The sequence below is a fragment of the Montipora foliosa genome, chromosome 5 (assembly GCF_036669935.1).
Source record: "Montipora foliosa isolate CH-2021 chromosome 5, ASM3666993v2, whole genome shotgun sequence".
In the NCBI taxonomy this organism is placed as follows: domain Eukaryota; kingdom Metazoa; phylum Cnidaria; class Anthozoa; order Scleractinia; family Acroporidae; genus Montipora; species Montipora foliosa.
In genome coordinates, this window is record NC_090873.1 from 40,538,559 (window position 1) to 40,552,738 (window position 14,180).

General features: G+C 39.4%; 1 protein-coding gene across 7 annotated transcripts in view; it reads left to right on the forward strand.

The window, feature by feature from the left end:
- Positions 1–4,807: 4,807 nt before the first annotated feature.
- The window catches only part of LOC138004182 (uncharacterized), a 15,397-nt gene continuing 6,024 nt past the window's right edge, over positions 4,808–14,180 (forward strand). For 2 of the 7 annotated variants that reach the window (XR_011123760.1, XM_068850628.1), the window contains exon 1: positions 7,444–7,691. Coding sequence is in view for 3 of the 7 variants with exons in the window: in XM_068850628.1 (XP_068706729.1) it covers positions 7,674–7,691 (18 nt within the window). In the remaining 4 variants the exon portion in view is untranslated. Of the gene's footprint in view, positions 5,482–7,428; positions 7,692–7,747; positions 7,844–8,923; positions 9,057–14,180 lie in introns of those variants that run through there. The other 5 variants (XM_068850629.1, XR_011123763.1, XR_011123761.1 and 2 more) reach the window with 5 other exon arrangements.

The window sequence follows — 14,180 nt, forward strand, 5'->3', positions numbered from 1 at the left end:
GCGATGCGGTGAACGTTGCGATAAACGATGCGAAAGCAATAATCGATACGGTTGCTAGAGAAATAAACAAGGAAAATACAAGTTACTACAGCAAAAGGACGAACCAAAACACAAGATTATAGAAATAACAAACTAAGCAGAAAAGACGAGCCAAAAAATAATACTTACAAACGTTATATGGCCTTTAAAACGGACAAACGAAGCGATGTAAGAAAAAAAACGCAAAACCTAAAACTGTATCCTCCAAAGCAAAAACGAGAGTGAATAAAAGCAAAGACGCGAATTTATACTAATGAACTAAGGAACAATAGACAAAGTTATGCAGGAGAAACTAACAGAATAATAATGAAAACGACATGCAAGCGTGACACACAAAAAAATGTTCCAAAACAAAAGAGTTCATTCATGAAGAATGCCGCCGCAACAGTGGGTATTAGTCATATTGGCAAATTAGAAATTTATGGCCAGTGAAACAAATGTTATTTAAAATTCGTTCTATTTCCATCAAGCTAAACCTTAGTAGTTACTCTTGGGACAAGTTTGTCGAGTTGGAACTGGAGTGGATCCAGTCGCAGTACCTCTGGATGCTTTGCCAAAACGCCGTACCATGATGACACATCCCCGGGATTTCTGCATACGGGTGGCTTTAATAAAACTGTCTCCTCAACGACTGTCAGCCGTGATGGAGAGAAACTTCAGCCCCTGGGATGTCTTCCCTGGTGCCTCTAAAATGAGACGATTCCCAATATATGTTTCCCCATATAGTCAGTTTGTCATCGATTCGATAAGTACTTGTGCGTACCGGGTTGGAATACATGACGTTTGCTCAGTAGACGATTGCCCTACTTTCCCACTAGGGCTGAATTTTTTGCATTGTGGCATTCTTACAAGGGTATTACAGACGATGATGTATGCACCTTTACCTCGGCAAATGAGAGGGGCACCGTGGTCTATTTGAAGTCAAAAAACCAAAAAAAAAAAAAAATAAATAAAAAAAATAAGAAGAAGAAAAAAAAGAAGAAGAACAAATTAAAACCTCAAAGCCGCGTCACAGCTTGATCAAAAATGAAAACCGTACACAAGAACGCAATAAAAATGAATTTGTACAATTTCAAATTAAATGTGACAACATCGTAGACACTCCTATTCTTCGGCCATTTCAACTTAAGTAAAAATAACAAACAAGCTGCGGTTATAAACATAAGGAGACAACACATGTTGTAAAACTTTTTATGAACTTGACGTTTCGTTTCGCAAAAATTTTTACAACGTGCGTTGTCTCGTTATGTTTATAACCGCAGTTTGTTTGTTATTTTGATTAAATGTGACAAATTGGTGACACGTGCATGCATATTGTCAAAATAATCAATAATTTGTTTGGTCGTGGAATCTGCATGATATTATTCTGTCTTTTGTTTCTGTTAACCGTGAGAAAATTGATAATAATAATAATAATAATAATAATATTTAATCAATACATGTTTCGGATGAAACATCATCCATCGTCAGTTGACAAATGAGAAATAAGCTAAAGTTGAGCAATAAATAGTGTAACAAAGTGAGATATAACATGAATAATTAAGGATGAAGGCGAGAACAGAATAAAATAAAAACACCCAACCACGAAACAAAACAGAAAAAACCAAACTGTTTAGGCTAAGAAAAGAAACTAATTAGTATGAAAGGGATAAATTAAGATGTTTGACTTGGGAATTTAGAGATGGCTGCTCCCAAAGGATATGCATGGCTTCTTTGATTTTCAATTGGAAACGTGTGGAAGCAGAGTCGAGGATTTTAAAACAGTCTTCTGAACACCGGGAGCGACAATTTTCAGAACCTCTCAAGTGCTTAAATATGTGGGAATGTTTGTCGGAGGCGAGATGTTCACGGATGCGAGTCGTAAACTATTGGTGGAAGGGTGCGCATGCGCTTCATGATGGAGTCACGCGGGCGTTCTTGGCGATCCCTGAGAATGAAGAGGAGTACCCTGGATGGTTCACCGAGGGAAAAAACAAGCCTCCTACCGAAACTTCTGCAGTGAAAACCAACGGCCTATATCGTGCTTGAATAACATATACATGTACAAGTGGTTTACATCCTGCCTGCAAAGCCCTATGGATAGTCACCTGAAAGAATTCAATCTAATGGAGGGACAACAGAGAGGCGCCAGAGTTGGCTGTAGCGGCACGACAGACAATCTATTTATAGACAGAATGGTGACTCTTGACTGCCACAGGGGTAAGAGAAACCTTAGCATGGCCTGGGTAGTTAGGAAAGCCTATGATTCGGTCGACCATACCTGGTTGGCTAAAGTCATGAGGATTCATCGCTTTCCTAAGTGGTTATTTGGAACGATTAGTCATCTCGCTGCTAGCTGGAATACCAAGATTGTTGCTGTCACGAAGCAGGGACCTGAGATCTCCCGTTCGATCCGGTTTATCAAGGGGTTACCTCAAGGCGACGCCCTCTGTCGGCGCCTCTTTACCTTGTGCCTAAACCCAGTAGCCTGGCTACTAGGTGCCACCCAGGAATATAGGCTTTGGAAGCTTATAGGAACAAAGGTAACCCACCTGTTATATATAGACGATCTTAAGGTGTTCGCATCGTCTAAGGTCAAGCTGAACAGAGTTTTGAGGTCTGCTAGCAGCGCTATGCATGATATGGACTTACATTGGAACCCCAAGAAATGGAATGTCCTCCATGTCAAGACGGGCAACCAAGTGCAAGATGCGTTGGAGATGAAGCTGGACCAGTCATCAGTGGTTGAGAGCCTCAAGCCAGGGACCAGTTATACAAATGTAAGTTCTTAGGAGTTCAAGAAACAGTGACACAAGATAAAAAGCTGGCTCGTGAGTGCGCAGCCAAGGTGTATCTGAGAAGGTTATCGGTGATATGGTCTAGTCCTCTGTCAGATATTAACCGAGTAAGAGCCAGCAACCAGTACGCAATGCCAGTCCTAATCTATTTGATGTGGACTCAACACTGGCCAATCACAGAATTGCGAGTTATCGACAGAGAAGCTAGAAAGATCATCTGTGAAAACGGTGGGAAGCATCCCTTAAGGTCGACGGCGATAATGTATTTGGCAAGAGAGAAGGAGGGCGTGGCTTGCACTCCGTTGAGCGCGAATACAAGTTGACCAAGATCAAGGCGGCAATGAACCTATGTCAGAACATGGATCCCTCTCCTCTTTGAGAACAGTGCAACAGTTCGAAGAGAGGGCGGTAGAGAAGGGACACACTTCGCCGATGAAGGAAGCGCATAAGTTTGCTGAGGAACTTGGTATGAGCCTGTCTCTGGAGTACCCTAAATCGTCGTGTCGGTATGTGAGCGATTAAAGGGCCAGAGGTGAAAGAACACCTCAAGAAGGCAGATATGGAGAAGCTGAAAGAGAAGATCAAAGAGGAGAAGTGGCATGGACGATTCTTACAGGCTAGGTGGCAGGACAGTGAGTTAAATTAGAGTGGATGCTTTGCGTGGTTGCGTGATTGGACCTGTGCTCCTACCCATACCATCGCTGGGGTAATGGAATTGTACGAGCAGCTTACGCCCACGAAGGTGTACACGGTCCACAACACAGGTGCAGCACATTGTGACATCACGTGTAGACTGTGTGGGAAAGCTCCTGAAACTCTTTTGCATGTGCTAGCAGGGTGTTCTGCTCTGGCCCAGTCTAAATATCTAGAAAGACACAACGCAGCACTGAAAGTTCTCTTCTTCGAGATGACTAGGGATCTGTGGCTAATTGATTCCGTCCCTCCCTGGTACTCGTGTGCAGTACCCAACCAATCTATGAGTCATCTGAGGCATTAGCGTTTTGGGATGTTCCAGTTTATGCGGAACACACCATTGTCAAGGCTTACAGAGTGGACGCTCGATTTGTGGACCACAAGAATAAAAAGGTGTGGGCTGTGGAGATGTCCTGTCCGTGGATAGAGCATCGGGAAAAGAAGTCCGAGGAGAAGACGGTCAAGTACGGGCCACTGCGATTTGAGCTAAAGAAACAGTACCCTGGCTATGACGTTTAACAATGTAACATCATAATTGACGTGCTGGGGGGGGGGGGGGGGGCAAGGAATGTAGACCTGACAATGAAGAAGCTCTTTGGCAGTAGGGGCTATGACGTTTTGAGAAGGATGCAGAAGGCTACCATCTCGAGTTCTCTCAGCATAGTGAGAACTTTCAAAGCTACCACCAATTGACTTTCCCCGTGGGAATAATATAGGAGCTCAATATGGTTTTAGTATTAGAGAGCTTTAGATTGTCCGTAAGATTTTTTATATTTTATTGCTAATTTACTTATTTTTTTATTTAATTATTTTTTAATTCAGTAGTTTTCTTTTTATAGTTCCCTCAGATCGCAAAGGTTACACTGCGCGCCCTATGTGGTTCTATTTTAGCATCCATACGTTTACCAACTGCAATATAATAACCCACATGCGGACAGTCGCTCAGTACATTCTTCCCGAGTTGTTCACCAAAGCCCTTTTTAAAGCAGATATGACGATTGGGGAAAGAAGAAATTCTAAATGGCCGCTAGTTGATCAAGTTTTTCCCGGGGCGAATTAGTGAACTTTTTCGCAAGCGAAGAAGATAAACATGGCTTCGAAAGACAATTTCACTGCAGTCTAGTCTTTAGGGGCAACAATTAATACTGATTTTATAGTGATAAGCTCTGGATAAGAATCCTTGCTGACTTAATCATTTATTTACATTTTGTTACATTAATAAACGACTTGCTTACAGAAGGTATCGTGCTATTTATAAATTCACTTCAAAAGGTAAAAGAGCGTGCATGTTAAACTTGGTTAAATCTCCAGCTTTAAGCCTTAGAGCTTTGATAAGGAGCCAGTTATTGGCCATCAAAAAACTGATAAACTCTTGGATGGCGCGCAAAAGCGCTAATGATTCCTTACATTAATTCTCAACCTCGTTCCCAGGGTCCTCTCTCTTCCTTCTGGGAACGAGGTTGACATATTCTTTGCAAAACCTCGGATTTTCAAAGCATCGTTGCTCGGATCGAGATTATCTTTTAGTATCGGGTTCAATTTATCACAGATAGCTCATTATGTAATGCACTTTCAAAACATATGTTCAGTTCTCTATCACTTGGCTGACTGATTAGATAGCGATAAGCGTACAGCTGGTGGTAATGAGGTAATGAATGAAAACAGAGATTCCCCTGTGTCACGGTATTAATTTAAAAGTTGGACAAAAGAATTAAATCAAGACTTCCCACGACGTTTTTGAGTAATTTTCTTGATACAATAACTGGAGTTTCTAATAGTATGTTCAAAGTCCAAGTACCTTAAATTGATAACAAGCTATTGCGAAATCATCGTTGATGCATGCAATGTTTACAAGACGTGATCCTATTTTGACCATTGAAAGGAACAGGAAGCTACGTCGTATTCCAGCGTTGGCGTTTGGAACACGCACGAAATGTATCATGTATGCTGCCGCTTCTTCTGCCACCTGCAGGTTGATAAGTAGCTTATTTAGAAGATAATAATTTTCCAACTTCTTACTAAAAATCTTCGAATTTGTTCAAGAATGATGGATTAAGAGCATTAATTAATGAGCATAGTCTAATAGCCTGCAACCATGGCGTTCATAAAATTGTCCCGCGCCGTCGTTCAATGTTGAGAGTCAGAAGATCTACTATCCCAGACAAACGTGAAGAAAAGAAAAAAAACGTATGGCACTCGTAACCAAAGTTATGTCTCCCAAATGGTTATTAATGAAGAACGCTAATGATTAGTTAATTTTTAGAGTTTCTCGTGGCTAAATACATGGTGTATGGTTCATTTCATCTTCAGTTAGTATTTAGAAGAAGGAGGAGTTATTTAAAATAGATCAAGCCTTGCCTCATTTAGAACACGTAGATGCAATTTAAAATTAATACTCCCTGATTCCACACAGGTCGCTAAATTTGAAGGAAATTTAGAAAGACTAAATTCATTCATGGGAAAAAAATTAGCTTCGTGTTAATGGTTAATCCTAGTAATTAGTTTCATCAAAACCCTGACGCCCTGTCTTGTTTGACTTTGGGGCAAACTTGAAGTTTTCTTTTCAAAGTGGATATTTCAAATATCATAACCTGTCACTTAGCGACATAGATCTTAAGGTGGTTTTGATCCCTGTGCTGCAATCGCCACAAAAATAACTGTTAAATTAATGTAGTTTAATAATTAAGCGGTTATGTCTTCTGCGTAAATCCTCAATTCCAGACGGGTTCTCGTTGTTACCGGTCCTGTCATTAAATCATTTCGACCACAATACACTGCCCAGCCACCATGTGCAGAATACATCGAAGCATTAAGTCTACAAATGCCTATTTTACTTTCAAATGCCACGCAGTTACCAGTACTAGCTTTAAAATAACTGGTTCCTGGTTAACCCAATTTATTACTACGACTCATGAGTGCGAACATTGCTTACATTACTCATTATCACGAGAAATAATGTAGCTTTGGATCAGTTTAAACAATATACTGCTTTAATCTAACCCAAAATCATTCAGATAGTCAAAACTTCATATTTATGACCCATTTCCTTCCTTTTTATATTTTTATGACATATCTAAATCGATCTTCAACTCGAAGTCCAACTCGAAGTCTAACTCGAACTCGAACTCGAATGCAAACTCGATGGTTCGGGATTCCCTCTGTCCAAATAACATGTTTAATTTTACGTGTGTACTTGACATATTTTTTTGACATAACCCAGAATGGTGTTGTGTGAGGACATGGAACAAAGTGAAGCTATTGAATCACGCTTCCACTTCATTTGCCTATTTAAGCAAACTCTTTCTCAAGGACGCACATTTCACTTTTTGCATGCTGGTTTGACCTATTGACTCGTAACAACAAAATAAAAAGAGGGCCTCGAGGTCTTTAACAAACCGCCAAACCGCATGCACCAAAAAATCACTCAGAACTGAAAAAAACCGTACTCTTGATCAAAACCGCAATTTGCAACAAAACTATCAAAACCGAGTTTTTAAAACCGCAATCGAACTAATTCATTATTAATTCGTGGAGCACGCGAACTTGAGTCTGTATCAGGTGGCTAATTATAATTCACACGAAATGTCATCATTGTTGTAGAATGTGCGCGCAGCTCAGTGACACGCACATCCGCCAATAGCCAGAAACCTCATCACATACCAAAGACAGAAAAACCGCTTGTAATTTTGGCGAAGACCAAATACCAATTAACAAATGCTAAAACTGGAAAAACCGTAAACCGCAAACCGCGACAGGCACTAAAACTCAAAAAAAAAGATTATTTTACTTTATTATTAAACGAAAACGCGATCTAACAAAAGGCCACAATCGGATTCCAAAAAAAACGGAAAATGCCAATGCCCCTCCTCAACAAATACTGTAGCATCAGGGGCATTCACTCACGCTCTAACATCTATAATTATATTTGTGTGCATGCATTTGGTAGATTTCGATCTCAGTTATTTTAATGAAAACAAGAGGCTACAAGTAGCCTATACTCGGGCCTGCAAAAGTACAGTGGTGAATCGTTAATTTAGCACTAAAGAAAAGAAAACAGAGAAGTCAGTCCTTCTTACATCGGCCTTACATTGCGATTCTCATGATGTTCGACCGTGTATGTAGTGAATACCCGGACCCAGATTATCTTCATTACAGGTGGCGACAATGACCACTGGACACAAGGTAAAATTTGAGAAAAGCACATTGTTTTTTACTGATCGATGGTTATTCTTGCTCAGTGTTTCAGAAAGGAAACGCTAATTGAACGGTTTAAGATGAAACGAAATGACTCATTGAAACATCTTTTGCAGAAAAAAAATGAAAGAGAAATGAAGGTGAGATATATAAACATCTTTCAAAGATGACCAAACTTTCGTGAATTGATGCACGTAAAAAAACACTTTGTCACGTGCGCGACACGCGAAGACGTGCACTATATCTCAACTCTTGAAAATACTTTCAGAAGTAAAAAGTCCCTTGAGGATGGCCATGCCAAATGAATCCATAGCACGAGAATCAAGTATTTAAAATATACCATTTGTTGTAATTTAAATACTCACAGTAGCATGCACCCAATTGTCAAAATAAATATGTTATTTGCCAGCTGGGAGGCCCGTATAGAGAAAAACTGTCCCTTGAGGATGGCCATGCCAAATGAATCCATAGCACGAGAATCAAGTATTTAAAATATACCATTTGTTGTAATTTAAATACTCACAGTAGCATGCACCCAATTGTCAAAATAAATATGTTATTTGCCAGCTGGGAGGCCCGTATAGAGAAAAACTGTGGCCGAGGGCTTGAAATTGCTGCTCGAGGCCGCAGGTCGAGGGCAGCTTTTTCAAGACCGATATCACATTTTTTTGCTATATGGACAGACCTTTTGCTGGTAAATAATTTTCTTTTTCTTCTCTCTCTCTCCCATCCTCTCCTAAAATCACTTGTTTTAATTGTTGACTCGCACCGCGCTTGATAGCGAATGCAGTATTAAAGCGACTTACAAACTGAACATTTCAAAGAGAAATATTTTTTATTTGAATTAGCCTGTCAAGGAATATTAACCATTAATGTTACTGTCCCTTGGTATCAACATACATAATTCGCTTTTAAACACATAACGCAAGGCGCAATGGAACTAGACAACAGACGTATTGGGGTTTTTTGAGGGAAACACTGCCTTGCGGCTGGTTAGAAAGATCTCTCCAGCACTACGAGCTGAGTGGTAAACAGGAAGAGCTGGGTCGGACAAGAGTATTGGCTAGTGAGCAATGTACAAAGGCAACGAGCCAACAAGCTTGGGGGAAGTCGCTGCGCAGACTTAAACCACACCACGTAGGAGCGACCCAATTTTAATGACGGCAAAGCGATAAATACAACCCATCTCCAGAGGGAGGGAGGGAGGGGGAGAACTTTGACAAATTGCAAACAGCTAGTTGATTTACTATAGAAGACAAACTGCCAAGTGAACCTTGGACAACTAACTGTGGCTTTTATAGCTAGACCCTGTCTATTAAAATAGCCAGTTGCACAGGTTCTACCATGTAGCAGGTAAGCATTACACCGTGCTCTTTAGCACTAATGACAGATTTGGCCAATGCAGGTGTACGTTATACTCTGAGATCTAGGAACAAAGTCTTCATGTCCTCGTTTTATGTACAAGAAACCCGTTGATTTTATGACCTTGAACGGCCGACTACAAAGAACGCGAAGATAACTATCGCGACATGAGTAGCCTTTTTAGTACGGTCACGTAACATTAACCGGTTTTACTGATAGTGCTGTAAAATCTCATTTAAAGAGAAGAACAGATACTCGTTTATGTGCACAATACATCGAAGCATAAAGTCTACAAATACCTTCAAATACTTACCCCTGCATAACATTTCAAATTCCGTTTTCCGTGAATCTTCTGATGACTGCATGCGTTAAATTTGCCTCGTTAATCCAATTTATTACTAAGACTTGTTTGCATTACTAATTAACACGAAAAGGGATACCTTGGGAATTTCTAACAATATATCCTTTAATCTAACCCAAAGTCATTCAGATATCCAAAACGTCCTATTCATGATCCATTTCCTTCGTTTTTGGGTTTGTCAGCATTATGATTTGCAATATTTGAGGTTTACGTGTTCACAAGTTTGTTTTTGTATCTCGAAGATGTTTTGATTTCCAATTACAAACTCTGTTTTTATTCGTCACTCTATCTCACTGTGTAAATAGTTCACCCTGAATTCAAAATAAATACGTTCCGTTTCTGAGAAAAGAAAACAACAACATTCTTTTACAAATCGTACCGGGTATTCCTGATTTCTGGATAGTACAAGTGTTGCTAATACTTTTAAAAATACAAACACACTTTTAAGTTTAAAGAACATGCTTCGATGTTTCAAACAACATTTTGCATTTACCTGTTCATCCACGCTTTTGGAAAAGTGTTACATACCACGTTGTGTTTACGAGCAAGTGATCTTCTTGGCTAGTAATACGATGAAATGTGGATGACTGTGGTACATTGTTAACCAAATACGTTCCAGCAAGTTTCCTCTTTTTTCTGCTGTTATAAAATAGACGTCTCAGCCTTTTCTCTGTAATTCTGCTCGGTTCTCGGGCACGTTTATGTCAATGCACACGCAAATCACAACTAAAGTAAACACACTTGTGCTTATTGAGACCTGTATTTCTCCTTTGGAATCAAGTCTTTATTACCGTTGAGAATCAAATAACTGTACAGCCTTTCAAAGTACATCACATTTATTTTCTAAAGAGCTGATCACAGTCTCCACTGATGACATAAAATCTTGTAAAACTAGAACAGAACTATATACACAAGATGGCAGTGAACAACGATCGCTAATATGGCTAGTTGAACAAACGATAGAAGCTAGACCACTACAAGAAACAAACTGTTTAACAACAACAAACTGAAAAACGCAATAGACAAAAAACTTATCTCCGTAGTCAATGGTACACTGAGCGGGAGGCTGTTTGTTCGCGGTGAAAATGGTACAAGCGTGAGGCCATTTGTTCGCTGTGCCAATGATGTTTTTACTTTGTCTTCAGAAGATCCCAATACGGCGTCCATTTGTTTGTGGAGTTATTGTCGTTGTCGCTGTCGTCTTCAGAGTAGTTCTCAATAAGGTACTCGCTGCTCATTAAAGAATTTGTATTTTGACTTGTATCACTTTCAATAGTTGCGTCCATTTCAGTTACATTCGAGTATATTTTTGTTTCATTCAGTTCGCGGAACGACTTGTTTCAAAGCTGACGCTTGACATCTTTTAGTGTGGGTCTACCGCGAAAAGCCTATGGCCTTTCTTTGTATGTGTTTTGAGCGCCCCAAGAAGAAATCTCGTTTTTATCTCTCTCGGAAATCCTTGTTGTCCTTATACTATACCTTAGTATATCCCTATCTTAACTACTGCAATATTGTATGGTCCTCAAATTATCCCTCTAATTTAAACAGGCTTCTTCTCCTGCAGAAACGTATCGTTAGAATCATAGGTGGAGTTGATTATTTTGCTCATACTGGACCCTTGTTTTACAGCCTTAACATCCTCGACATCTTTAACATAAATGCTTTCCTTGTGGCTTGTTTTATGTACTCTTATCAAAATCACTTCCTCCCTAACACTTTTGACAATCTTTTCTCTACTCATCAACAAATTCATACGTATAATACGCGGAATGCTGCCAATTACTGTTCACATTACTGGAGAACTAATATTAAGCAGTTTACGATCTTACATCAAGGTCCCAAAGTTTGGAATTCTCTACCTCGTAATTTGACCTTGTCCAGCAGTTATCCTAGCTTTAAGACCTCATTAAAAAAAATTCTTCTCGATAGGACACTAAATTAAACTCGCCCACCGGCTATTATTTTTTGTTTTACGATCTACTGTATCAATCGAGGTGCCCAGTGTTAATAAGCTTTTAGCTTCTATTGGGTATCCTCGCTACACTGTCAAAAAATATATATGTATATATACATTCTTACTGGTTGATTTTATCATTGTAAAGTTTCGTGTGGCAAATATAAATAAATATAAATATAAATATAAATCGATTAAGCCAACGCAACGTCGATCTTCAGTAATCCCAAACAACGCATCACTGTGCTCTTCATGATCTTGGATTACGTGTTTGCTTTAAATAACCAATGTAAAAAGCGCCACGTGGCTTCTATTGTGCATTACCCAATCAAAACACCGCCACGTGCTTTCTATTGTGCATTGCCCAATCAAACACCGCCACGAAAACTGAAATCAAACGTCTTTTATAACTCGTACCCCTACGGGCCCGAGTAATAAGTAGTTGGCTAACATAAGACGAAGTAAAACTTCTCGAACAGGTGAACTTATGGTACTGCACACGTTCGAAGACTCCGTTCCACGGTGAATGACGAATTAATTTGCCAATACAGACTTCGCCTAACGGAAATACCTAAAAAGTGCTTATCATACTTGCAAAAACATTGAAAAGAAACCTTACTTAGATGAAATTTTGTGTGAGATATTTAAAAATTATCGAATTTAAAATTGTGGAAAATAACTATATAGCGCAGTTGTGAGAGCACTCGCCTATTCCCAGACTCTGCATCATACGTGGGTAGCTAGAAGATTATTTGGCCTTATATAATTCAGTAGAATGTAACGCCAGTGCAGCAATCTCGAAGGACACAGGCCGGGTTTTTAACTTTAAGGCACTTTTGCAAGTGCTGTCGTGGCATGGACATTATTGCTTAATGAAGTTAATTGAGCAGTTATTATCGTGACTTTTACTTTGGACACCATTTGTAACGTTACGAACTGACAAGTGGTTAAGGCTCGTCGTAGGTGGTTTGAAAACACAGATCGACAACGATAATGGTGAAAGGCAAAAATGTCAACTTTGTCGTCACCCTGCGAGCAGAGCCTCTCTAGAACTGACCGGAGGGCGAGCAAGAGAGACTTTTCAGAAATCGTGTCAACTTTCAATGACAATGTAATCAAAAAACATAAAACAAACAGCGGCTACAAACATAATGATAAAACTCATTTTACTTTGGACTTGACGTTTCTAAGCTACAACATACATCTTCAAAGTGTTTGTTGAACAAATTCAAATATGATATATATAAAATTAAATTAAGAAGACTGGTAACTAAAGAGAATAAGATAAAATTAGTAAGATAAATAGATAGCCATCGGTACGAGAATCAATTTGGCGTCCAGGAGTGCGATCGAGACTTGGCCTGGGTTCGAAAATGTCTTCAAGCAACGGCTTGCGCACATACTCAACAAAGACTTTACATAATTTCTGCAGAGTCCTTTCTTTATCGTAGTTTGCCTGTAGGGTACTTTGCCGGTCGTCCACGGTTCCGGCGATGTTAACGTATCGACCTGAGGAGCACCCAACGATAATCTTAGGGGAAATATGAGTTCGGGAGAGTCAAACTGTTCGAAGAATTTCGGTTCTACTTTGCCAAACAGCTATAGAATTCTTTACTAAAACATTACCTAAAAGTTTCGCAACCAGGGAAAAGTAGTCTCTTGACGTTTTCGGAAGGGATATTTTTGCAATTGTTGGCACTAAAAAGGTCATCTAGCAGTTTCCGATGAGGAAATGGTTGCATGGGAAGTTCTTAGAAGGCCACGCTCAGCTGGCGATTTCTGAAATGAAGATAATCATTCCCTAAAATTTTCGGACACTTCAGATTTCCGAACAGATCAAATTTTTCTAGGTGATAAAAACATGTCATTAGACAGACCTGTTTCGCAATAAAGCATACCAACCAAGCTTATGAAGAATCATCGTTTACTTGCTCCAATGTCTGGATAAATGGTTATTAATAAAGAGCGCGAATGATTAGTTCCACCGCCATCGACTGATCCCTCCGCCCGTTTGTTTTCATCATGAAATAATACTGACCTGTGGACTGCGGACTGCGGACTCGGACTGCGAACTGAAGACTGAAGACTGAAGGCTGCGAACTAGGAACAAAACCGCGGACGGCGTACAAAACACTGTAATAAAGGCACAGAGCAACGAAATGGCGACAGGTTGAAGACATGAATTAAAGTCTGACATAAGAATGGTGGAAATAATATTTCGCGCCATAGTTGTCATGAGTATATTGTCACGAAAATGCAATTGACGAAAATGACGAAAGTGACCACACCAATTACGTAAATGAAAAGACGTCATCGTTGCTCACCCTATATTGCATTCTTAGTTGACTTAATTAAAAGTGAAGATTTATTAGTCAAATATGAAGTTTATTCAGCCGATTTGTTTGAACACAAAGTTCTTGCCCAGCAGTTTCCAGCGACGAATCAACCCTACTTAGAATATGGGAACCACTTCACAGGAAAAAATACACGACTGAGCCTTTATTTCATTTAGCCATATAGAGAAATGTGTTTCATTGCTTGTAATGACTTATGATAACTCTAATTTAGCATTTAGCACAAATTCCATTTCTGTTGGAATATATTCAAACACACTTCACAACATTGCGTAATTAGCTCATGACACTGCCATATCCTATTAAAAATTATGGTCTTGTTTCGCATTAATAATCATTGAAATTTAGAACTTATAAGGCCCAGATATCTGTACGAATATATTCAAGTGTAGTAGGTAAATCCATAGCCTAAAGATAAGATGATAAATAAAAATCTAAAATACACT